Source organism: Oratosquilla oratoria, chromosome 9 (genome assembly GCF_046742065.1).
Source record: "Oratosquilla oratoria isolate Oo_2021 chromosome 9, ASM4674206v1, whole genome shotgun sequence".
NCBI lineage: Eukaryota > Metazoa > Arthropoda > Malacostraca > Stomatopoda > Squillidae > Oratosquilla > Oratosquilla oratoria.
The window spans coordinates 55,094,408-55,121,394 of record NC_134785.1 but is presented as its reverse complement, the minus strand read 5'-3'; the positions used below and the strand labels follow the sequence as shown (position 1 = coordinate 55,121,394).

General features: G+C 41.2%; 1 protein-coding gene across 9 annotated transcripts in view; it reads left to right on the top strand.

Moving 5' to 3' along the window:
* The window catches only part of LOC143028423 (DNA-binding protein RFX2-like), a 362,309-nt gene that overhangs the window by 254,461 nt on the left and 80,861 nt on the right, over positions 1–26,987 (top strand). For all 9 annotated transcript variants that reach the window (XM_076190484.1, XM_076190478.1, XM_076190483.1 and 6 more), the window contains 2 exons: positions 122–215; positions 974–1,099. In XM_076190484.1, the coding sequence (XP_076046599.1) occupies positions 122–215; positions 974–1,099 (220 nt within the window). The remainder of the gene's footprint in view (positions 1–121; positions 216–973; positions 1,100–26,987) is intronic.

Below are 26,987 nucleotides of genomic sequence, written 5' to 3'. Positions count from 1 at the left end.
TATGAATATTGGTGTTTTTGAATAATTGTTTATGTCTTATGTTTTTATTATAACAAATTGTATATGAAAAAATGAAATGGTGAAAGAAAAGGAAATAATATATTGGGTTGTGTTGATACAGGGCATATCCTGTGTACACTGTTGGCGACACGACCATGTACTCCGCATCTTCCTTCTTTCCTGCTGGTTCAACTACTCCAGTGTCGTATTCACAGGTTAGTAAATTTGGATTCTTTTATGTTCTGTAATTACAGTGAGTCCTCCTTATACAATAATTCTTTATCCGGTAAATTCACAGTTACGATATTTGGTAATTACTACCCTCAATTCTATCTACGGTATTTTCATGTCTGTAGGGGTGACTTTCGACGTGCTGGAACACATATCCTATTATTACATGTTATAATGGGTTCGGTATACGGTAATTTAAATTTGCGGTAAGGTTTTCAGGAATGCATATGTACCGTATAACGAGGACTTCTGTACATGCACCATATTCATTGTTTAGGAATCTTGTTATCTCATTTTTTCATTCCCACCTTAGGAAAAATTAAGTAAAAAAATGTGAGAATAAATCTGCAATTCAGGGTTTGAAATTTCACTGTCACTTGAATTAAACAACTTCATTAGCCAATACTCTACAGCTGTTTCTTCCTTTGTCAAACACTCCTTATGACACCCATCTAACCCAAGTATCTTACCAGCTTTTATAATTTTGAATGCTCTTTATATCTTATCCTTTCCTATAGTTCTATAATTTTCTTCTTCTAATACAGTTATTTTCCCAGTATCTCCCACTACCACAATCAGTCTCTCCTTGTCCTCCTCAACATTTGACAAGTCTCTGAAATACTCTACCCATCGTCCCCTTACTGCCTTTACTTTCATTAACATTTATCCATGAGCACCCTTTACTTTCCATTAGAAAAATCCCCAGAAATCTTGTTACTAATGTTTTGGTTTTTCTTTCTAGGAAGTGGCAGGCAGTCCTGTTGGAGGGCAGATCCTGGCTTCAGGGGGCAACACTTACCTTATCCAACAAGGCTTAGATGCTGATGGGCATCCACTAATTAACACTACTAGAGCTTCACCTCAAACTGTAAGCACAAAATATATATATTCCAATATTTACTACCTAGATGTCTCAACATATCTATGAATTAATTAAATATTTGCACTGCAAACAAGGAAAGGAAAAGGCGGGTGGATGAGGTAAATGAGAGACCTTGGTCAGGAAATTAAGCAAATGAAAATGTACATGGTTGGATGGTTGGCAGAGTTGGAGAAGCATGTAGAGATGAACCAGGGATGCATTGACAATAGTACTGGGAAAATGTGTTATCTTGATATTGTTTAAACGGAAAGGATTGGAAAGGATAAGTGATGGGAAAGGTAATGATAAAGGAATGTAATATAAGGTAAAGGTAATATAATGAAAGGTAATGTAAAGGAGTGATGGAGCAAGTCATGGGGAAGGTAATCCTTACCCTGAAAGGGTGAGGATTACCTTTCCCATGTCTGTTGATAGGTAGGTAATGGCTGATTGGATGAAAAAAAGGGGAAAGAAAAATTATATATATATATACATATATATATCACAACAAAGTTATGTCGCAGCACATTTGTAAAATAATACTGATGACCCACTTTCGGAGAAGAATAGGCGAAGGTATAGAGGTCTGTATATTTCGATCACTTACTGTGATCCTCTTCAGTAGATATGAATTACAGAATAGAGAACAATGTGTATTTATACTGAAACAGTGAGGTAAGCAAGAAGGGACGGGGGCTCAGGTCACGTGTCCGGCACGCGTGGTGTGGACCTTGGTGGCTCAGGTGACCTGAGCCACGAAGGTCCACGCTTATTAGACTACGTATTTTGTCTGTTACTTTGTTCCTGCATTTTCTCAAAATCCAGTTTGCCATTTCATCTTGTCCATGCGATTTTCTGACATCGAGATTTTTCAAGTGATTCATTATTTCTTTCCTTGTTACCTCTATCTCTTTCATAGGGGGGACTTTCTCCTTCCACTCGACATCTCTAAGTTGTATGTTCTCCCTCATAAACACTGATTTAAAATGTTTGTTCATAATTTCTGCCATTTCTATTTCCTCTGTGTATTCAACTCCTACTTGTTGTAGTTTCACTAATTCTTGTTTGTTTTTCAGTTTGTTGTTTACAAATCTATAAAATAGTTTTGGTTGATCTTTACATTTTTCTATGACATCTTTTTGTATTTTCTCTTTTCTTCTCTGCGTACTTGTACGTATTGATTTCTATAACTAGTATATATTTTCCATTTTTCAGGTCTTTTGTCTTCTTCCATTTTATCCAAGCTTTATCCCTTTTGTCTTTTAACTCCCTACATCTTTTGTTGTACCAACACTTTACATATTCTTTTTCTTGTTTTTGTCTTGGAACATACTTTTCCACTCCTTTATAAATTTTTAACAAAATATTCCTTTTCTACTGTTGTTTCCTCCTTGTGTATCCTTTCCTAGTCTGCTTTTTGAAAGAATTCTCTCATTTTATAAAAAATAAAAAAAATTCCATACATCAATCTTCTCTTTCTGTATTGTTTTTTTTTCCATGTATTTTTCCTCATTTAGTTCCAGTTCAACCAATATGTGGTCACTTTTACTTATTGGTGTCTTATATTCAATCTTGTCCACTATTTCAGGTTCTGATGTGATTATTAGGTCCAGTCTTGATGGTTCTTCCTCATTTCTATACCTAGTATTCTCTTGTATCCATTGCGTCATTGTGTGTCCTATAATCATATCAAGTAGTACATTTCCCCATAGGTCATCTCCACCTTTCACTGTCATCTCTTCCCAGCAGATTTCTTTACAATTAAAGTCACCCATTATAACTATTCTTCCTCCATCTTCCATTACCATATTTAGTGTTATTCTTGTGTCTTCTAACATATTTTTGTGTTCTCTCTCTTCCCATGAAGCCGTTTTAGGAGGCACATAATTTACTACAAACTTCCTGCTCTTCCCATCCCTGTTCTCCGCTTCCATCATAATCATCTCTACTCTATTCTTTCCATATGTAAAATTCCTCACATTTATATCCTCTTTAGTCAGGAACATAAATCCACCCCCTTGTTTTACCTCTCTGTTTCTAATCCAATAATTATATGCACCATGTCCTACACTTTTGGGTGGTAGTGGACCTTTCAATTTTGTCTCTACAATTCCCATTATGTCTGGTTCTTTTTCCTTCTGGTAATCATTCAGTTCATTCAAGCCTGTTATTAAACCATCTATATTTGTGTAAGACAGTTTTAATTTTCTGCTACCTCCATCCTGTTTTCTGTTTCCCTTCTGTTTTTCTCTGCTATGAACCATTTCCTCACTTTCATATCCACTACTCTCCAATAGAATTTCTCTTTGACTCTGATCTGTTTTCGTTTTTTTCTTAGCATCCATTCTTTTTGTTTTCTCTTCCTCTCTTTCCTCTTTATTTATCTCTCTTTTTATCCATACCTGTTTATATAGACCACTTTTCAATATATTTCTTCAATTTCTCTCCCTGTTTCTTGTTCATCTCCTTGAACTACTTTTAATATCTTGTTTACTTTTTCCTTCTCCTCCTTTACCCATGTAGTCCTATTTGGATTATGTTTTTCTTCCATCCCTAATATAATTATACATTTCTTTTTATCTGCAAAGTCTCTTACTATATTCTCCTCTCCTTCTCTCTCACCACTTTAATAACTGTGTCCTTAGTTTGTTCTTTCATCAGTTGTCTTACTTTATCTCCAAATTCAATTTTGTTGTTCTTTTGGACTTTTCTCCAACCCTGTACCTCGTTTGCTATGAACTCTTTATTCCTCTTTAATTCCTCATTCTCATCCTTTACTTCTTTTAACTGTCTTTTTAATTCTTCTATTTCTTTATTTAGGTTTTGATTCTCCTTCTTTAGTTCTTCCAATTTATCAACTCTCTGTGTAATCCATGTAAGTTGACTGAACCTAACCTCCCACTGCTCATTCATTTTTGGTAGTTTTTCCTCTAGACTTGCTAATCGGGGGAGGTTGTCATCTCCCTCATTAAACCCATGGAAATAATTATCTTCACCTTCCAATGTGCTGCTCTTATCTATATTTCAAATTTTTACATTTTTACTAATCTCTTCGACTTCATATCTGTCGTCTGCACATCTCTTGTTGATATTCCTTCTGACTTCCAGGGCCCATTTGTCCCCTTCCTCATTTCCTTCCATTTTCCTCAGTAATCCCTCCCCTTCTCCTTTTTCTTCACCTTCCCACTACACCACAAGCTTTCCCCTTCCCTACTAATACAACACAGGTACTCCCTCATCGTTGAGATCCACGAAAATTGTAGTTTTTCTGGAGTCCAATCTTTGCTGTCACTTCCACTGTCATGTGTGTATGGTTGAGATGCAGGGATGACTTGTCTTCCAAGAGGAGCCAAGAAAAGTGGGAGAGTGGGATGGTGAATAGGAGTGGAGTATGTGGGGATGAAAAGGGTGCGAGTGGATTTATAACTTTGGCTACCTCCCTTGTAAGGGGGAAAAAAGCCCTTGGTATATGTATGTACATATATGTATATTCCAAAGGCTTTTCAAAACATAATTCCATTCCCACACATTTCATCCCCACTCAACTCCCATTCATCACCCCTCCCTATTTTCTTGGCTCCCCATGGATGATGGGTCATCCCTGCATCTCACCCATTGCCCTGGGTCAGAAGCAATGCAGCAAGATATAGCACATCTGCAGCAAGGCCGCTTCATTTAATTGGCGACCCCCCATTTGTCCCCTCATGCAGAAAAAAGAGAAGACAGAGAGAAATCCCTTCAGGCTGCGTCAGAATATCATTCACACATAACCAAACCTGATTAACCCCTTCACTCCAGGCCAAAATCTGGCGGGCAGCATTAGCTGCCAGACATGCGATGTTGCATCATAATACTCGCATTATAAAAAATAAAGTCACCACTGTATTGCTCGTTCTCTCTTTCACCCGTGAATTTTGATAACCATAGAAAATATGATGAAGCCAGTTTACAGAGTATGGGGGTCACACAGGTACAACTACAATAAATATAATCGAAACGCCGACATCGGCATCCTTGTGTACCCACTTGCTCCTCATGACGCCTACGTAGGCATCATCGTATCGAAGGGGTTAAAGGTGGGAGGGTGTTAAGAAGTCATGGAAGTAAATTAAGAAAGACCACATGTCAAAAGAATGTGAAGAAATACAGTTTTCCATATAGATGTATAAATATGTGGAATAGCTTAGAACTTGAACAGTGCATGAGTTCAAACCTAAATATGATAATTGGAAATCAAAGATATAGATTAAGTTGGAGCCGTACATGAATTTGAGTCTTGGTATGTTAGAAAATTGGAGAATAGGAGACAGAACCCAATGAACACTGCTCCTTTCCTGTATACTACAATTAGGTAAATACTCCCTAACCCCCCATCCCCCACCCACTACATTCCATGCATCACAGCATCACCCATACACAACTATTCTCTACTCATCTGTATCTTCTGTCTTCTCCTTTCCTCAACAGATATCCCCTCTCTCCCAGTGCCCCTTCTACCCCATCCATCCCTCTCTTCCTCGGTTGCCCCCTCCTGTTCACTCCATCCACCTCTGCCTTCCACACTTCTTCAACTAATCCTTTTTCACTCATTCTTTCCATGTGTTCAGTCCACCCCAATACTCTTTTATCAACCCTATCTCCCAGCTCCTTTTCCACCCCTGCTGTTCTCCTCACCTCCTTGTTTTTCACTCTAGCATACTAACCCCTCCCATACTTCTCAGGCATTTCATCTCAAACACATTTAAACTCTTCCTTTCTTCCTCTCTTATGTTCCATGTTTCTGCCCCTTATAATGTTGTTGGCACAATCACCCCTTCATACAATCTCCTCTTAGCATCCATGCCCAAATGTCCATTTCTCATTACACTTTTTAACCCCCAAGGCATTTACTTGCCTCTCTCTATTTACGTTCCACCTCCACTTCCACTCCTCCCTATCCTTCCACATGTGCCTTCTAGTATCTAAAGCTACCCACTTCCTCCAGCTTCACTCCCTTAATACTCACTTCCAGTTTGCTGCCATCCTCTCCCCTTGTACATCTCATCACCTTTTACCCACATTTATCATCTACTTCCCTCTTTCACACACCTTCCCAAGCTCTGTCACTAACTTCTTTATTCCCTCCTCTGATCCTGCTACATGCACAGTGTCATCATCAAACAACAACTGACTTATCTCCCATTTTCTCCATTTTCTTTAACAAACTCCAATCCCTGACCCATTACCCTTGCATTTACCTCTTGCACCACCCCATCAATGCATAAATTGAACAGCCAAAGTGACATAACACATCCCTGGCAAAGCCCCACCTTTACCTCAGACCACTCATTCTCTCCATTTCTGATTCAAACACAGGCTCTACTACTCTTGTAAAAACTCTTGACTGCTCTTAACAGTTTTCCTCCTATCCCATATATCTGCAATACCTCCCACAGTGCCTTTCTGTCGACCCTGTCATATGCCATTTTCAAATCTATAAAGGCCCAAAAACATCCTTACCTTTTCCTAAAGCTTTCTCATGTACAGTATCTGTCTTATTACAAAAACCTGATCCACACAACCCTCACCTTTCCAAAAGCCACATCGTTCCTAACCAATTACTCCCTCTGTTCCTATCCTAATCCGCTCAATCAAAACCCTCCTATGAGCCTTCCTAACTACACTCAACAAACTGATTCCTCTGAAACTACTACACTCACTCTTGTCCCCTTTTCCCTGGTAAAGTTGAACTATACATGCACCCCTCCAGTCCTCTAGCCCTCTACCCTCTTTCAGACAAACATTAAACAACCTTACCAGCCAGTCCACCACTGTCTCCCTTTTTTAGACACTCCACATGACACCCATCTAACCCGGGTGTCTTACCTGCTCTCATAATTTTAATAACTACTTTCACCTCATTTTTCCTTATTTCTCCTCCATTTTCCTCATTCATCATGGTCATTTTCTTTGTGCTTCCCACTGCAACCTTTCCCTCCCTATCCTTCTTCACATTTAACAACTCCATAAAATATTCTGCCCATCTTCCTCTTACTACCTTCTCTTCCATTATTATCATATCTGCTCTCCTCTTTACCTCCTTTATCTTATGCTTTACTTCTCTTTTCTTTTTTTGTCTCTCATATGATTCTCTTGTCCTACTTTGCAACCAATCTGTGAATGCCTGCCTCTTCTCTTCTACAACCTTCTTTGCATCATCATCCCACCACTCACTACCCTTCTTTCTATTTCCTCCTGTCCTCCTTGTTACACACACCAGCTTTGAGCCCCTTGTGATACTCCTTGAACCATCCCCATTCCTCCTCCACTCCTAATTCTACTCCATCCTTCACTCCCTGCCACTCCTGTCTCAGCTTTTTGTACTCCTCCTTTTCTTTTTCAGTTTACTCCATGCACCTCCCTACCTTCTGTCCTTTTCCTCTCTCTCCATCTATCCTACACTCTCAACTTACCTTCCACCAAAAAATGACCTGATATTCCCTCTCTCCCCATAGAACATGTACATACAGAACTCTTCCTACTCTTCTCCTGGATACCACTACATAGTCCATTAAAGCCCTATCTACCACCCTTCCATCACCCTCTCCCATGTGTACTTATGCTTGACTTTCTTCCTAAACACTGTATTTGCTATCATCAATTCTCTAGACACATCTCCACCATCAACTTTCCACTATGATTTTTTCCTGGAACTCCACACTTCCCAACTACTCAGTCTGTTGGTTCATTTCCTACCCTATCATTAAGATCTCCCAATACCATCACATTGACATTTCTCCCTAAATCTTCTATGCACTCATTTAAATCTCTCCAAAAATCCTTCCTTTCCTCTACACTCTTCTCACTACCAGGCCCATATGCACTTACAAAAACTCACATCTCCCTTCCCAGTTTCACCTTTATCCACATTAACCTTGAAGAAACCTTCCACTCCACCACACATTTACTTGTCTCTTCACCTACTGGTATAGCCACCCCTTCTCTCCCTCATCCTCTCTTCACTCCTGAGAACCTCCCAACTACACTCCCAAACTCAAACTCGCCCCTCCCTTTCAACTTAATTTCATTCAGTGCCAACACACCCATATCTCTTCTCACAAACATACTGCCTATCTCTTTCCTTTCACTCCCATCTGTACCATATCCACTCTCATTAAAAGACCCAAACAATAGGGTTCTGGTTGGTGGCAGTATTCTTCTCCTCCGCCACAGGTTTCAGCAAGTGGCGAATAGTATAATGGAGGGACAGTTGCACTATAATAAAGTATCATTATTTCTCTATGAATAGAGTTTTCTTCTATCACAGACAAAATTATGTGTGGCTCTGGTCCATAGGGGTGCCCCATATAGACCCTAAAGTATCAGCTGCATGCTACTGAGCAGCTTTTAACTCCACAATTACATGCAACCAATACCCCAGATGGGGGACTTTATTATAAAAATCTTAAGATTGAGTTACATAGTCCACCCACTCCTTGTTTTGCAGCATGTCAATCACTCTTGAGTAAAAGCTAAAAAAGTTTGACACAGTTGACCTTCCAGATCTGAATTCACTGACTGACTGTCTAAATGTTTATTTCTTCAAGATATTTGACCAGTGACCTTTCACAATCCTTTCACATCATTTCATTACTGTACTGGTCAGTGATTCCAGATCTGAATTCAGTGACTGACTGTCTTAATGTTTATCTCCTCAAGATATTTGACCAGTGACCTTTCACGATCCTTTCACATCATTTCATTACTGTACTGGTCAGTGATACTGGCATGTTGTTTAACAGTGCCTCCTTACTTCCACCTTTGTAAATTGGTACCATATTAGCCCATTTCCAATCATGTGGAATATACAATAAAAATATGAATTTTGTGCCAGTTCTTTCCTATATTCTTTAAGTATTCAATTTGAGATCCTGTCAAACCCTGAAGCTTTTCACACAACCATCTATCCCAACTATAAGAAGTACAAAGAAAAGAGAAGAGATGTAAAGCATGATGTAAAGGAGGCAAAAAGAAGAGCAGATATGAAATGGGATAAGGGTATGACTGAAAATTTTGAAAGTAGTAAAAAGATGTTTTGGAAGGAAATTAATAGAGGAAGGGAGGCAAATCAAGTAGTGAAGAAAAGGAGAAAAGTTCAAAGGTGCAGATGGAGAGACGATAATGAAAGAGACAGCAGTAAGAGAAGATGGGCAGATAATTTCAGGGAGTTGTTAAATGTGAAGAGGATAGGGAGGGAAAGGTAGTTGCAGTAGGAAGTGCTAAGAAAACAACAGTGATGAATGAGGAAAATGGAGGAGAAATAAGAAAAGATGAGGTGAAAGCAGTTATTAAAATGATGAGAGCAGGTAAGGCACCTGGGTTGGATGGGTGTCATGCGGAGTGTCTAAAAAAAGGAGGTACAGTGATGGTGGACTGGCTGGTGAGGTTGTTTAATGTTTGTCTAAAAGAGGGTAGAGTGCCGGAGGACTGGAGGAATGCATGTATAGTTCTGCTTTACAAAGGAAAAGGGGACAAGTGTGAGTGTAGTAATTTCAGAGGGATAAGTTTTTTTAGTGTATTTGGGAAGGCTTATGGCAGGGTTTTGATTGAGAGGATTAAGAGAGGAAGAGAGGGAGTAATTGGTTAGGAATAGTGTGGGTATACGACAGGTAGGGGTTGTGTTGATCAGATTTTTGTAGTAAGACAGATATGTAAGGAAGCTTTAGGAAAAGGTAACGATGTTGTTTTGGGGCCTTTATGGCTTTTGAAAAGGCATATGGCAGGGTAGACAGAAAGGCACTGTGGGAGGTATGTCAGATATATGATAGGAAAGCTGTTAAGAGCAGTCAAGAGTTTTTACGAGTGCCTGTGTTAGAATTAGAAATGGAGAGAGTGAGTAGTTTGAGGTAAAGGTGGGACATCACCAAGGATACGTCATGTCATCATGGCTGTTCAATTTATACATAGATTGGGTGGTGCGAGAGGTAAATGCAAGGGTAATGGGCCAGGGATTGGAGATGGTTAAAGAAAATGGAGAAAAATGAGAGATATGCCAGTTGTTCTTTGCTGATGACATGTAGCAGGATCAGAGGAATGATTAAGGAAGTTAGTGACAGAGTTTTGGAAAGTGTGTGAAAGAAGGAAATTGAAGATAAATGTGGGTAAAAGTAAGGTGATGAGATGTACAAGGGGAGAGGATGGCAGCATATTGGAAGTGAGTATTAAGGGAGAGAGACTGGAGGAAGTGGATAGCTTTAAATACTTGGGTGCGAATGTGGCGGGAAAGGGAGGAGTGGAAGTGGAGGTAGAATGTAGATTGAGAGAAGCAAGTAAATGCCAAGGGGGAATAAAAAAGTAATGAGAAATATACATTTGGGAATGGATGCTAAAAGGGAATTGTATGAAGGGGGTAATTATGCCAGCAGCACTGTATGAGGCTGAAACATGGAACATAAGAGAGGAAGAGTTTAAATATGTTTGAGATGAATTGCCTGAGAAGTATGTTAGGGGTTACTAAGTTGGATAGAGTGAGAAATGAGGAGTTGAGGGGGAGAGTGGGATTGGAAAGGGAGTTGTGAGATAGAATTGATGAAAGAGTATTGGGATGGTTTGGACACTTGGAAAAATGAGTGAGGAAAAATTAGTATAAGAGGTGTAGAAGGCAGAGGTGGAGGTAGTGAACACGAGGGGGCGACCAAGGATGAGATGGATGGATGAGGTAAAAGGAACTTTGGGAAAGCTGGGGATGTCTGTTGAAGAAGGAAGGGAGAAGATAAAGATAGGGGTGAGTGGAGAATGGTTGTGTATGGATGATGCTGTGATGCATGGGAGTGGGATGGAATGAGGGAGTATGTGTGAATGATATTCTAATAATTCGTAAAGTTCTGGAAACATCCATAACACGTACGCACACACACACATACAAAGACGCATCACTTTTACATTGCACATCTATACATAATGCTACTAGAATTTATTATACAATAATGCACCCCGAAGGGATTTCTCCCTGTCTTCTCTTTTTCTGCAAAGGGCTAGTTCGCGACACAGGGATGACCCGTCATGAATAATATTGGAACTACAATGAAATGGGAAATTTTTCTTTACACTTACAACCTGGGAATGAACAAACATGTGCTGGAGATTAGGTGAAGGTAGAAGTTGAAATGAGATTGTTTCATCAAATGACGTGAGATAGTTAAACGTGCTAGGGACGTAGCTTGAGGGAAATGGAGACTGTAAAGAAACAATTGAACAAAGGAAGCTTACAAATAAGTTCAAGCTCACCTCCACAGGGAAAGGATTAGGCGGAACGTATTCCTTCACTCAGCGCCCCTCAGCTGAATAAAGTCGCTTGGATATCCTGTAAATTTTGTCATTAGACTGAGTACGTTAGACTTTGTTTGAATAAAGGCTTTTTTTTTTCATCCGACCTAGTTATGGACCAAAAGGTCTCCTGTTCGCATAAATATGACTACCAAAATGAGTGCGTCACGAGTTAGAACAAGCCATAAATTTGCGAACGGCATTACACTAAACCCTCGATATAACGGACGATATGGGGACAGGGGTCTGTCGTTATATCCGAAGATCCGTTATAACCGAGGATCCGCTATATCCGATGGAAATACCGGACAGGTCCGTTATATCCCGAAGTTCGTCCGGTATTAGAAATTAGCAGGATTAGAAATTACTGTACGTTTGTAAAAGCTAAGTATGTGTAACGTGGCGGACGGACGCCGCGGAGTTTTGAGAATATTTCTCACCGTCGTTGTTTGTATCGTAGAGGACCTTGGGAGGAGTTGTTGAACAACTTCACACAATCTGTTGACTTTCTACCAGTAGTGGACATTTGATTTGGGAGATAGGTACTATACTAAGGCTGTATCCAGGATTTATGGGCTAAAATCATATCTCCATTAGTTCAGAAACTGAACGTAAAAGTATAAAGGGTAGTAAAGAATTGAAATGGAAATTGAGTATTGGGTATACAACTACCCTTGCCTAACCCCACCCCTTCTGACCATTTCGTTTCACTGATTTCTGCCTGTGCGTCCTGACTGTCAGACATTGACAAACTTTGCCCTAACAAACAGGGTCAGTAAGCGATGATATCGACGTGTGTGACTTAGCAACGTCGTGATTTGTTTATGGCAGATGAGATCACTCGACGCAGTGTGACGTGATACTGTGACGTGGTGGTGGGTGAGGTCAGCGTCCACGTGACGTGAGTGACGTGATGGTACAATGAACGGACATGCGCGTTGGAATGACCTGCTCTGGGAGAAGAAGCGACAGTGACAAAAAAAATAAATAAATAAATATAGAGTGACGCTTGCCATGTGTATAGATGCGTCTCTATGGCAACCAGCCACCTCGGCGATACGTCGGACTTACCTTCCTAGCAAACTAGCGTGCTGTGGGACATTACAGTTCAGTAGCAAATTCTAATTTCTTATACATGGAGAAACTCAATTTTTCTACTGTGACTCCGCCTTATGAATTTTGTTCTGGCTAATGTTAGATTATTTTATTCGGGTGACGGGAGACTCAGGAAAAAACAAAAAAACAAAACCGAATCGATAGAGATCCCGTTTTCTTTCGAGTCGATCTCGGAGCTGAATCAAGAGTTAGTTTCTAATATTAAAAAAGTCGCCGAGGCAACGGAATCAGTAGTATCGTGGTGAGAGTTAAACTGTCGTTAATGATAAATCATATCCTTCTGGACGCGGTGGAGATGGATCGGAGGACTGATTAGAAGCTTGTCGTTAGGTCTGATGGAGTAGGATGAGTTTGGGTGTGCGTTGTCACGGCAATTTGTCCAATTGATGGATTGATTGAGTGAATGTGTCATATTGATTGTTGCGCCCAAACTAACCCAGAATCATATAAAGTGTTATGATATGTAAACATACATGTAGAAGTCATTCCTGTATTTCACATGAAATAGGTGTACGTATGTGCATAGATGATGTATTGTGTGTATGTGTGAAGGAGAGAGAGAGAGAGAGAGAGAGAGAAATTGATTGCATATATCTTTATATGAACCCGGTATCACAAGATTAAACGTTGCCAAAGCACTTATATAGCAGTCTCTTGAAGACCAACATAGTTTCTGATGAAACAAACACACACACACACACACACACACACACACACACACACACACACACACACACACACACACACACACACACACACACTAACTAAACTGGGACAGAAGAAAAACAAGAGGACACGAGAAGAAACTTAAGAAGGACAATTACAGAAGAGATCTGAAAAAGAATAGCTTCTTACACAGAGATGATAGATATCTGGAACAAATTGAATGAGGAAACAGTGAGTGCTAAAACTATACATGACTAAGAACAAACTGGATGCGGAAAAATACAAAAGCGGATTACTATGAGTATAGCTCTCTTCTCGTAAAATACAACTAGGTAAACAGACATATATACGACTCGGTGGCGCGGTTGGTAGAGTCCTCGGCTGCCACTATGGAGGCCCGGGTTCGAATCCCGCCCTCGACTGGAATAATTTCAGTATCGCTGCGCTTCGGGTTGTTACTCCAACTCTCGTGGGCGGGGACTTGGGTGTGTGCATGTGTGCGCGTAAGGTTACACCATTACCCATAGATCGGTTATATGTGAGGTCTAAGCTCTCTTCCGCGAGGAAAATAGCTGTCGATCACGATTCCAACACGTGATCCAAAGACCATGGTGAATCACACCCAATCACACACACACACACACACACACGGGACACCACGATCATAGCTCCCCTTCCTGTAAAATACAGCTAGGTACACACATACACTGTAACACATACACACACTGTAAAACTTAGACAAGGCGTATTACTCATAAAAGTACTCTATTGTATTATTGTCAGTGTATCACTGCTATTTCAATAAACCTATTATTATTATTGTTATTTTACACACGGGACACCATGAACGTAGCTTCCCTTTCCGTTAAGGAACAACTAGGTACACATAAACACACACACACACACACACACACACACACACACACACACACACACACACACACACACACACACACACACACACACACACACACACACACACACACACACACATACACACACCCCTCTCATGGCGCTGTGGTTAGAGCTCTGGCCTGCCACTACGGAGGTCCGGGTTCGACTCTCGCCCGGGGCTGAAATAATATCAGTATCGCAGCGCTGAGGGGTGTTACTTCAACTCTCGTGGGCGGGGAGTTGGGGGTGTGTGTGTGTGTGCAAGGTCATAGCATTACCCATAGATCGGACCTACGAGCTCTGAGCTCTCTTCCAGGAGGGAAATAGCTGTCGATCACGAGTCCAACACGTGATCCAAAGACCAAGTGAATACACACACACACAATATGACCCCCGTTTCTGTTTTGTCCACGAAAGGTCCTTTTGAGTGCTCTGGCTTACTACAGACGATTTCATTCAGCCTACGTGGATACCCCTGGGCGTGAACGAGCTAAGCGTCTTCGGCCCTGAGACGCGCTATATAAGTTTCACTCTGGTCAGTGCCACTCAGTTACCTTCAGCAGCTGAGATGCCGATTTGCGACAGATTATATATATATATATATATATATATATATATATATATATATATATATACATATATATATGTGATTTTTATGACAGTCGCATGTAGGATTCGAACCACTTGACCAAGTGGGTAAAGGCTCTGCGAAGGTAATCTTATGGTGACCGAAAACAGTGGATTTGAATCCTACATGCGACTGTCATAAAAATTATCAGATTACTGTTGCTGACACAAGCGAATTTCTCTCTCTCTCTCTCTGTCACACACACACACACACACACACACACACACACACACACACACACACACACACACACACACACACACACACACACTCTCTCTCTCTCTCTCTCTCTCTCTCACACACACACACACACACACACACACACACACACACACACACATATATATATATATATATATATATATATATATACTGGGCAGCGAGTGTCAGTCATTTTGCTTCTTCATTCGCCGCCTTCGTCGTGCCACGAGTCCCCTTCGCCTCCCCCCTCCCCCTCCCTACCTCTTCTCATCCCTGGCATTTATAATAGTTTTGGTCTATTAGCCACTGAGCTATTTAGTTCATCTCTGCGCCACTCCCCTGGTCCCTAACATACTGGTTTAGCCTGACGCCAGACGATTTGGCCAAAGTCACAATAATTAGGGACAAAATTAATTCGACCCCGATCGATCGACATCCCATCTGGTGCCCCAACACTTCCCAAGTTGAGTCGAGTCGTCTGGCCAACACGAAATGTGTCGAGGGGTTTAATCATGTCCAGAGCTCAGGATAAAATCACATGGTGTCATCCAGAACGAAGTCAACGGTGACGGTAGTTAAGGTGGGGAGGTGCCTGACGTGAAATTTTCTTGTTATTTATTTATTTATTTATTTATTTATTTGTCTGTTTTTGAACGCGCTCAATATCAGCAGAAAAAAAGTCCCGGGAGAAATCAGTTTCTTTGGCAGCAGTAAGCACAGTGGCAAAGTTATTAATATTAGATTTCCGCTTAGAAAATGACAGTGATGAGTGAGGAAAATGGAGGAGAAATAAAGAAAGATGAGGTGAAGGCAGTTGTTAAGATGGTGAGAGTAGGTAAGGCACCTGGGTTGGACGGGTGTCATGCAGAATGTCTAAAAAAAAAAAGGAGGTACAGTGATGGTAGACTGGCTGGTGAGATTATTCAATGATGGATGAAGCAAAATTGAACGAGGCTTGACGCAATTCACTTGAAAATTAGAACAAGAGGGCCACATAGAAAAATAAAAAGCTTCATTGCTTACGTACCCCAAAAAACAAAAGCTTATAATAAAATATAACCGTTTACACCAGGCGAGTCGAGTAAATTCAAATCACTCGATTCGCCAGCTGTAGAAAACGATTACATTCAAACTAGTGTCGCGAATCAACGCGATTCATGAATCGTGTTGATTCTTCATGAATTGATTCCATTTGATTCGCTTGATGTAAAAAACGGTTACTAGTGTCGCGAATCAACAACACGACTCATGAATCGTGTTGATTCTTCATAAATCAATTCGATTCGCTTTGTATAAACGCAGGCTAAAGGATACTTTCCCACCAGATAAACATATCAATAGGATTGTAAAGAAACACGAAATGCTGAAGATTACAAAGATGTCTTCTGACTTCGCGAATGAAGAGATGATGAAAATACCAGAGACCATAATCCGTCCAAGCTTGGAATATGTATCAGTAAAACATTTAAAGAAGCTTTATAGAACACAAAGAGCAACAACCAGCATTTTCAGCCTCGTAGGTAAGCCGCTCGTGGAGAGATTAGAAACATAACTCTGCTATTGTAGAAGGATCTAAGAAAGGGAAGAGATTTGATCGTGGCGTTCAGGTCCTTGAAAGAAGTGGGTGAAACTAACAGGGAAGATCTTTTCATATAAGATAGGAGGACATCATGAGGTCAAATGAATAAAAAAAACTCATGTCCGATAGATATAGGAAATAGTTTTCCATACATGTTCCTGGAATAGTCTAAAAGTATAATACAATCTGGAACCACGCATGAACTTAAAACGAGGTATATTGGCTGGAGAATAAGAAATAGGACCTTGTGAGCATATGCACCTTCCTGCGTACCACAAATTAGGTAAACACACACAAGCAACCGTGATCGAGTCCCGTTCAGGGTTTGAAAAGCATCGTCATTCTGAAAACCGTAACTGTCTCCCTTGGGCAAAGGGGATGTGTGTGTGTGTGTGTGTGTGTGTGTGTGTGTGTGTGTGTGTGTAAGGTCACAGCATTACCCATATATCGGTCATATATATGAGCTCTGAGCTCTCCTCCGGGAGGGAAATAGCTGTCGATCACAAGTCCAACACGTGTCTCAAGACCATGGTGAATCACACACACACACAAACACACATACACACACACACACACACACACACACACACACACACACACACACACACACACACACACACACACGTGGCACAGTGGTAGAATTCCCGGCTGCCACTACAGCGGTCCGGGTTCGAATCACCCCCAGGGCGGAAATAATTTCAGTATCGCTGTGTTGCGAGTCGTTACTCCAACTCTCGTGGGCGGGGAGTTGGATGTGTGCGTGTAAGGTCACAGCACTACCCATAGATCGGTCATATATGAGCTCTGAGCTCTCTTCCGGTAGGGAAATAGCTGTCGATCACGAGTCCAACACGTGTCTCAAGACCATAGTGAATCACACACACACGCACGCACACACACACACACACACACACACACACACAAACAATATCAAGAGCATAGGCCAAAATGATACAAGGGCTATTTACAGTACGGAGAGAGGCTTGGGCACTTTAACTTGCACTCTATGGAAAGACGAAAAATGATCTAATAGAGGTATTCAAATGTGTCAAGGGCTTTAACAAGGGTGATGCAGGCAAGGTCATCATATTAAGGCAGCAGGGCAGGACTCGTAGCAACGGATTTAGTTTGGGTAAATTTAGGTTTAAGAAGGAAATAGACAAGAAATGGTTTGCCAGCAGTGGTGAACGAATGGAATAATCTTAGTAACCATGTAGTGAGCGCTAAAACAGTTGAATGTCTTAAAAGAAGATTAGATAGCTTTATGGATAGGAATGACAAATAGTAAAGGAAATGTAAATGCCAAGTGTAGGCCGTATGGTCTTTTACAGTCTCCCCTATTCTTACGTTCTGAAGAGGATGAGTATTAATGTCGATTTATTCGCGTTAAAGATTAACGAATAAAGTTGATTGAAATTCTGCCAACTTACCAGTCTATATCTCTGGCTGCTCATTGTATACTTGTTGTAGCGACTCCTAACGATTTTGTTACGCTCTTGACGGCAGGAGGGGGAGGGGGAGGGGGTGTTGGGGAGACGTGGTCTCGACCAGTTCAAACTAGTTATTTCCACCATAGCGGCTATAAAATCATATTCCGTTCGTCTCAAGAGCTTCGGTGCATTGCGCCACAACAGTGAAGATGTTAGATTTAGAAAAGTAAGGAATAAAGAAGTGGTTTTCCTCTAATGGCTATCTCAGAAGTGAAGAAATTATCAATATCGATCTAAAAGAAAATTTCCGAAATCTAGACACAGTGGCATTGTCCCAATATTGGAGATTTCCGAATTTTACTGATTTCCATTAAAGAGAACTACATAGTGAACCATGAAAACTCGCCTCACTATTGACATTCCCTAAATTTAGTAGAATTATTCGGTGAGACTGAAATCAATGAAGTACATGACCGTAGCGAGGCTGTGAGTATAAGCCCTCCATCAAGTTAGTTCGGGCATAAACTTTTTTTTTCACGCGAAGTTAATTTGGAAAGGCTATGGCTTGCTTTTAACTTGGCGACTCTCGGGGTTAGGGCGCCCTCAGTGTGTCGGCCGAGACGATACCAGCCGAGTTCGAATCGCCAAGTGGCTGTAGATCGCGTGTTCGGATTTGTGGCGCCTCCGATGTTGTGTGTTGGTTACCTCCTCACCTGTTGCTAGGTGAACGTGCTTAGCAGACGGAGACAGACAGACAGACAGACAGATGGATGGACCAATACTGATACTCGTCGCTAATTTCTGGATCCGATTAGCAATGATGCGCGTCTTTGTTGGTCACTATCGTCGTTGAGTCGCTTGACAATTTGACTGTTTACCCGAATTATTTATATAAATTGTAAATATTTATTTATATAAATTGTTTATTTATTTATATAAATTGTAAATATTTATTTATATAAATTGTAAATATTACCTGCTCCTACTGAATTTATATAAATTGTAAATATTTATTTATATAAATTGTAAATATTACCTGCTCCTACTGAATACAAAAAATCTGTATATACAATTACTATAAATATCTTTGTGATAAAATTTACTTTTCTGTGAAAAGATATTGTAAATACTTAAATATTTATACATAAACTATTAAAGAAAAGCATCTTTATCTTATAAGCCATTGCCTCCACTCTCTCCTTTTCAACAAATTAATGTATATATGTGCATCTTCAACATGCAAATGTATTATGCAATATTTTGTTGAATAAACTTTTAAATTGAAATTGAAAATTGATCATGAATAAACTGTTAAAATTAAATTGAAAATTGATCATGGCAGAATAGTCTGGCGTCTTGGGATCGAGTGGGCAGTAGTAATGGCGGGATACAAAAAGGCATTGTGGGAAATGTTGTAGGCTCCATTATATTTTCTTTTTATAGATTTCTATGCGTGGTGCAGGTTTATTGGACAGAGGACTGCCCTTGGTGGGGCTCGAATCGTGGGTTTGTTAGATGACGATCATGGATTATTCAATGAAATAATAAGAAAGGAACAAGCCAACTTGGCTGCTCGGGTGCGACCGGAACAAACTTGGTTAAATGTAGACGTCACTTCTTCTGGGACGTAACCCAAGTGTGACGTCATGTATGTTACACGTGAGCAAAGTGTGACGTCATGTATGTTACACGTGAGCAAAGTGTGACGTCATGTATGTTACACGTGAGCAAAGTGTGACGTCATGTATGTTACACGTGAGCAAAGTGTGACGTCATGTATGTTACACGTGAGCAAAGTGTAACTCATGTATGTTACACGTGAGCAAAGTGTGACGTCATGTATGTTACACGTGAGCAAAGTGTGACGTCATGTATGTTACACGTGAGCAAAGTGTGACGTCATGTATGTTACACGTGAGCAAAGTGTGACGTCATGTATGTTACACGTGAGCAAAGTGTGACGTCATGTATGTTACACGTGACCCGAGTGTGACGTCATACACGGTCCGCGTTCTTTAATCAGATTATAAAGTTCGTCTAGAACTAAGAGGAACTTGGAATGTCGTCAGGGAGTCGTGCCTAGGAGGGAAGTGAAGGTTTGCCATCTCAGAGTGCTAGCTGTTGTTGTTATTACTACTATTATTATTGTTACTATTGTTATTATCATTATTGTATTATTGTCATTATTATTGCTATTATTTTTATAATTATTATTATCATTGCTATTGTTATTATCATTGCTATTGTTATTATTATTACTATTGTTAATATTGTTATTATTATTTATTATCTATTATTATTATGAGATGAGAAGTAGATGTTTGGGAATGGATGCTAGAAATAGATTGTATGTAGGGATGATTGTGCCGACAGCACTGTATGGGGCAGAAACATGGAACATAATAGAGGAAGAATTCAAATGTGTTTGAAATGAAATGTCTGAGAAGTATGGTAGGGGTTACAAGGTGAGATAGAGTGGGAAACGAGGAGGTGAGGAGGAGAGGGGGGAGGTGGAAAAGGAAATGGGAGGTAGGGTTGATGAAAGAGTGTTGGGATGATTTGGACACATGGAAAGGATGGGTAAAAAATAGTTAAATGAAAATTGGAAGGCAGAGGTGGATGGAGTGAACATGAGGGGACGACCGAGGATGAGATGGATGGATGGGGTGAAAGGGGCTTTGAGCAAGAGGGGGATGTCTGTTGAGGAAGGAAAGAAGGCAGAAGATAGGGGTGAGTGGAGAATGGCTGTGTATGGATGATACTGTGATGCATGGAAGGAAGTGGGTGGGGGTGGGGGGCTAAGGAGTGGATATGTGTGAACAATACTTTGAAGCAGCCCAAAAGGATTTCTCCTTGTCCTCAATGTTTCTGCATGAGGGGACGGAGAGGTGGGGGGGGGGGTCGCTGATTAAGTAAAGCTGCCTTGTCGTGGATGTGCTGTCTTGCTTCTGACCCAGGGCGATGGGTAAGATGCAGGGATGACCCGTCATACATGAGGAGACAAGATGAAAGGGAGGGAAGGGTGGTGGATGGGAGTGAAATGGGTAGGAATGAAATAGGTGGGAGTGGAATTATGCCTTTTGATTTTGGCTATCTGGTAAAGGGGGGGAAAAGCCCTTGGTATATGTATGAATGTATTATTATTATTACTATTATTATGTACGAGGGTTGCTAATGAAAGTATACTAACTATGTAGAATATTGTGTTAATCACTTCAATAAGCAATACAACAGAAAACGGGCATACACTTTTGAAGGCGTAACCGTCACTGCCCCGCGTGGGCTAAGTGAAAGGGCGGGAAATTTCTCGATCGTAACACTTGGTTCGTACAACAAGTTCATTTTACAAACACAAAATACAAATAATACACACAATGATAACAATGTACAACAACTTTAATACATTTATATAAGGGGAAACCATATATCTCCCGATCTAATAACATATACACACAATATTCACAAATATATGGTGCTTACACGTATACCATAACAATTATTGTTATTATTATAGCTTTTACTAGTGTTATCATGTTCATCATCATCATCATCATCATCATCATCATCATCATCATCATCATCAATTATTATTTCTTTTCTAGTGAGTTTAATTCGTCTCTGACCAGTACCCACTGAAATCACGTTCTAAATTACGAGTACATTTGTATAAACATGTATGATTAGCCTGACGGAGAGACGTCGGATAGAATCATCTGCCTGCCATTCGTCTATCAGTGGAGCTGACAGCCATTCTCCTTTCTTACGCTCACATAACAGAACAATCCAACAGTTCTTCCCAGTGAGATATGTGAGAGAGCTTGAGGAACGTTGCTGGCTGATGCTGGGTAGCGGGTAGTCGTTGAAACTAGATGCTAGCAGCCGTTTGGTGACAGGCGGAATGAAATGATAATTGTCGCTTGGTACGGAAAGAGACAAGAATGGTTTCGTGGGAATCCTTGATAGCTGATACCTTTGAAGCTCGCTTTTGTCAGTTGGCCTCAACACGTTCACCTGTCAATAGGCTCCACCCCCACCCCCACTTTCTTTGTCTTCCTCTCCCTCTCTCATTCTCTCTCTCTTTCTCGCGCATGCGCATGTGTTTTGATTAATCATGGTCCTGAATCACGTGCTATACTCGTGATTTACCCTGCTGGGTGAGAGTTCAGAGTTCATATATAGCACACACACATACATACATACATACATACATACATCCCAGCCCCTTGCCCAAGTTACTCTTCAGCCCTTGGCGGGGGCTGAATTCAGAACCGTTTATCTAGGAGGTGAAGTCGGTACCATTACACCAGCAAGTGTGTACGAGCGTGTGCGTGCATATTTATACGTGCGTTCATATTTATGCATCAATTTTTCTTTCTGACTCTGCTAAAATTAATTAGAAATAACGTTGGGTATGTGAGTAGCTCATTTACTTGTAAATTAGGTGGTGATTCGGTAAAACGTGACTAGGATTTGTAGTTTCGAGCCGCCGTCTAGACCAGGTAGGCAGTGGACGATACTTCATAATATTTATTGTTTAATTCGTTTAGCTATGAGAAACTCATCTCCGTACTTAATACTTTGGACACAGCACCTTTACCGAAGCGTTAAGTCAAATCCGAAGGTGACGTAGTTGACGCGCGCGCATACACACACACACACACACACACACACACACACACACACACACACACACCTCGTGGCGCAGTGGCTAGAGTTCTCGCATGCCACTACGGCGGTCCGGGTTCGAATCCCGCCCAGGGCTGAAACAATTTCAGTAGCGCTGCGCTGCGGGTTGTTACTCCAACTCTTGTGGGCGGGGAGTTGTGTGTGTGTGTGTGTAAGGTCACAGTATTACCCATAGATCGGCCATATGAACTCTGAGCTCTCATCCGGGGGGTTAATAACTGTCGATTACGAGTCCGACACGTGTTCCAAGACCATGGTGAATCACAGACACAAATCACGCACGTACAGTACATATCTCTGCTGCCACTTAAAAATAGGCCATGGCGTCTTTGCCCGTGGATTTGCTCACTATCCAACAGCAGTTCGCAAAGCCAATCTTACCCTCGTGTGTGCGAATTTGTAGCATTAGAATAATTTGTTAATGAAATACTCAGAACGTGGCTTAGAACTGCGAGTGTTGCTGCTTGGTAAAAGATGTTGACGGGTCTGATTTATTGGCGTCATTGAACCACGCCACTCAGAAGACTAAGACAGTGGGTGGGTGAGGGCAGCGGTGTTGTTTTAACGGAATATAACCGCCAAGCGGTAGCCAGAAGAAATGTGTAATATGTGAATAGCTGTGAAAGGGTTCAAATGACGCAAACACCAAAATTTGATCCAAAGTCTGCAGATTCCATGTTATACGACAGAACTCTGCAATTATCTTTCATTCTTGTTTACAAATATGTAATATTGTTAACGAAAACTACTTTGTTCAAAAGGAAACTATCGTATACAGAAAAAAAAAATTCGGAACTACTTAACAAGGAAAGCTACATTTATTTGCAGAGTAGTTGTGCTATCATAGACCAGCTTCGGGGTTCCACAGGTGACCTCCGGAACGCGAAATACATTGCGGACATCGTGACGATCGCGAACCGCAGAACTGTATTGATTTCAATAAATAAGAACAGCAAAAGACAGTTGTTGTCATCGACGCGAGCTCGACGCGAGTGGCTCGCGTCACCTGCATACGATACTATGGAATTCTCCCTTCCGTTTTCTTTTCCCCAGTGTTCCCAAGAAACTTTGCTTTGGCCGTCAGGCGATTTAATTCAACCTAAAAAAAAGGGCACGGAGCCACCTGTCCTTAACCAGAGCAAAATATGTGAAGTGTGTCACCACGAAATAAAAATTAGCCGCTGGGGGTAGTGAAGGAGATGTCACTTCCTGTGCGGAGACGATTTCTTTCAGTTAACTAAAATTCTAACATAGGCTGTACTACTTAGGTAAAAAAAATTAACTGTCCTTAACTGCTTTCCCCCAATTCCATGTATCTGCAATACCTCCCACAGTGTCGTTCTGCCTACCCTGTCTTAAGCCTTTTCCAGATCCATAAAGGCCTAAGAAATATTCTTACCTTTCGCTAAAGCTTTCTCAAATATCTGCATTGCCACCAAAATCCTATCCACGCAACCCCTACCTTTCCTAAACCCACACTGTTCCTCACCAATTACTCCCTCTGTTCCTCCCCTAATCCTCCCCACTGAAGTCCTCCCATAATCCTTCCCAACTACACTCAACAAACTGATCCCTCTGAAATTACTACACTCACATTTGCCCCCTTTTCCCTTGTAAAGCGTAACTATACAGGCACTCCTCCGGTATTCTACCCTCCCTTAGACACACATTAAACAACCTCACTAGCCAGTCCACGATTACTGTACCCCCACTTCTTCAGACACTCCGCATGACGCCCATCTAACCCTGGTACCTTTCAGTCCGGCCGCATTCTTCAGGCGTCTTCGGCTTGGTCGCTTTCGTTCCAGTTGCCCCATGGCGGTTATCTACGTCTTGGCAACCCCTTCCCCTGGGTAGTGGGAGGTTTAAACGGTGGCTAAATACTTCAGTATGGTCATGCTCTCTGCAGATTGTGTTCTGGCGAGAAAAAAAAAACGTTGGCTCTCGTTCAGTGGAGGGTCAGGCGAGGCGAGGCGTGGGGGACTAAGTCTTAGCCTCTGTCCATCAAAACCCCGTCTCCTTCCGTCCTTCCTGACCCTGTCTCCTGGACGAAATCGTCGAACACCCAGGATGAAGTCTGCAGAAAAAAGAAAAAAAAACATCGCCTCAGCGGAAGGAGGTCAGGACTCTGAAATGATAATGTTTAAAATCAGATACGCAGAAGAAGAGAGACATTTCCACCCCTGACGACGACGACGACGACGACCACGTCGTCTAGGGGCGCCAGGAGCTTGTTACACGACCAGCCAGCCAGCACAAGATTGTGTAAGAGGGTGGGCAAGGGGAAGTCAGTGAAGACGACGCCGTATCCATGGCAACTCTGGAACAACTTCTTTAGACAAAGTCCTCTTCTTCTTCACCATTTTTTTTTTCTTCCTCCTCTTCTTTCTCTTCCTCTCTCTCTCTCTCTTTCTCTCTCTCTCTCTCTCTCTCTCTGTCTGTTTCTTTCTCTGTCTCTCTCTTTGTGTCTTTCTCTGTCTATATCTCTCTCTTTTTCTTTTTCCATCACTCTGTCTCTCTCCATCTCTCTCTCTCTCTCTCTCTCTCTCTCTCTCTCTCTCTCTCTCTCTCTCTCTCTCTCTCTCTCTCTCTCTCTCTCTCTCTCTCCATCCCACATCCTTTCTCTCCATATCTCTCCATCCCCCCCTCTCCCTCTCTCTCTCTCTCTCTCTCTCTCTATCTATCTATCTATGTATCTGTCTATCTCATTCTTTCCATATTTCTCTCCATCTTCCCCACCCCCAATATCTCTCTCTCTCTCTCTCTCTCTCTCTCTCTCTCTCTCTCTCTCTCTATCTCATCTTTTCTATAGTCAGTTGACTGTCACCGATATTGGGGTATCGTGCGTCGTCCGTATTATTCAGCTATGAGCTCTTCAAGCCCTACCGCCGTAGCAGAAACGCTTAACCAAAAGTAATCGACTCCGTAATTGTCAGAGAGTCCTGTAATGAGCAGTCTGCCCTGCACAGCGGCAAACGAAACCACTTGCGACAGTCAGAAGAGTGAACATAACGTAAGAATGAAGGAGACTGCAGGAGACCATAAGGCCTACACTAGGCAGTCCGGAATTCTTGGTGCCAGTTTGTGACGAACAGGATTTTTTTTTTTTTTTTTTTTTACTGAGGGGCTCTCCCTCAGTTGAATAAAATCGCCTGGCGGCAGCAAGAATGAACGGTTGGAGTCCTGAAATACAGCGATAGGGTTAAGGTCTATAGGTTAGTTTTATGGCTTGCGTATTTACCTTTTATCTTTGTATTAATCTAATAAGAATGACATTGTTAGTATCATTATTATTATCATTATTATTATTATTGTTATTATTATTATTATTATTATTATTATTATTATTATTGTTATTATTATTATTATTATTATTATTATTATTATTATTATTATTAATAGTATTATTATTATTATTATTATTATTATTATTAGTAGTAGTAGTAGTAGTAGTAGTAGTAGTAGTAGTAGTAGTAGTAGTAGTAGTAGTAGTAGTAGTAGTAGTAGTTGTAGTAGTAGTAATATTATTACATTATTGTCATCTTCATTATCATGTCATCACACTATTGTCATCATTATCATCATGTCATCATCATAATAATCATCGTCATCATCCGATATCGTCGTGAGATGTAGTATCTCCTGTCAGAAGATTTTGTTCTCGTAACTTTCTATCCAGAGATCAACTCTTCTAACTGAATCCACCCGACGAACGTTCCCCTCCCCCTCCATTCACTCGAGGCAAATGGTAGCCCTAAGGATCGATCCTGGGCCCACTTTGGATGTAAGAACATAAGAATGAAGGAGACTGCAAGAGACCATAAGGCCTACACTAGGCAGCTCCGTATCCATCACCACCTGTCATCCCCATCCATAAAATTGTCTAATAGTGTCTTAAAATAATTGATAGTTTCAGCGCTTACTACATGGTTACTAAGTCTATTCCATTCGTTGACCACCCTATTAGTAAACCAATTCTTGCCTATTTCCTTCTTTAATCTAGATTTGTCCAGTTTGAATCCATTACTGCGAGTCCTGGCCTGTTGTCTTAATATGATGACCTTGTTTGCATCACCCTTGTTAAAGCGAGTGCCTAGTCATTACAAGGGGAATCGGTGACACCTGTGGGTATCGTGTGATGACTCGACGTTCTCAAGGATTTGTAGATAAACACACAAGGTTAACGGAAGCTTCTGTGGGGGGTCAGATCACTTCTTACTTACTTCTTACTTCAGCTCCTAGTAGTAGGCGTTATGCCTGTCAGTGGTCCCAGCATGTTCCTCCATCTGGCTCTATCATGGAAGGCCCCTTCCTCCCTCAGAGTTTCGATGTTGGGCAAGTCATGTCTGCTGACTTGCCCAACATCGAAACGCTGACACCAGAATATGG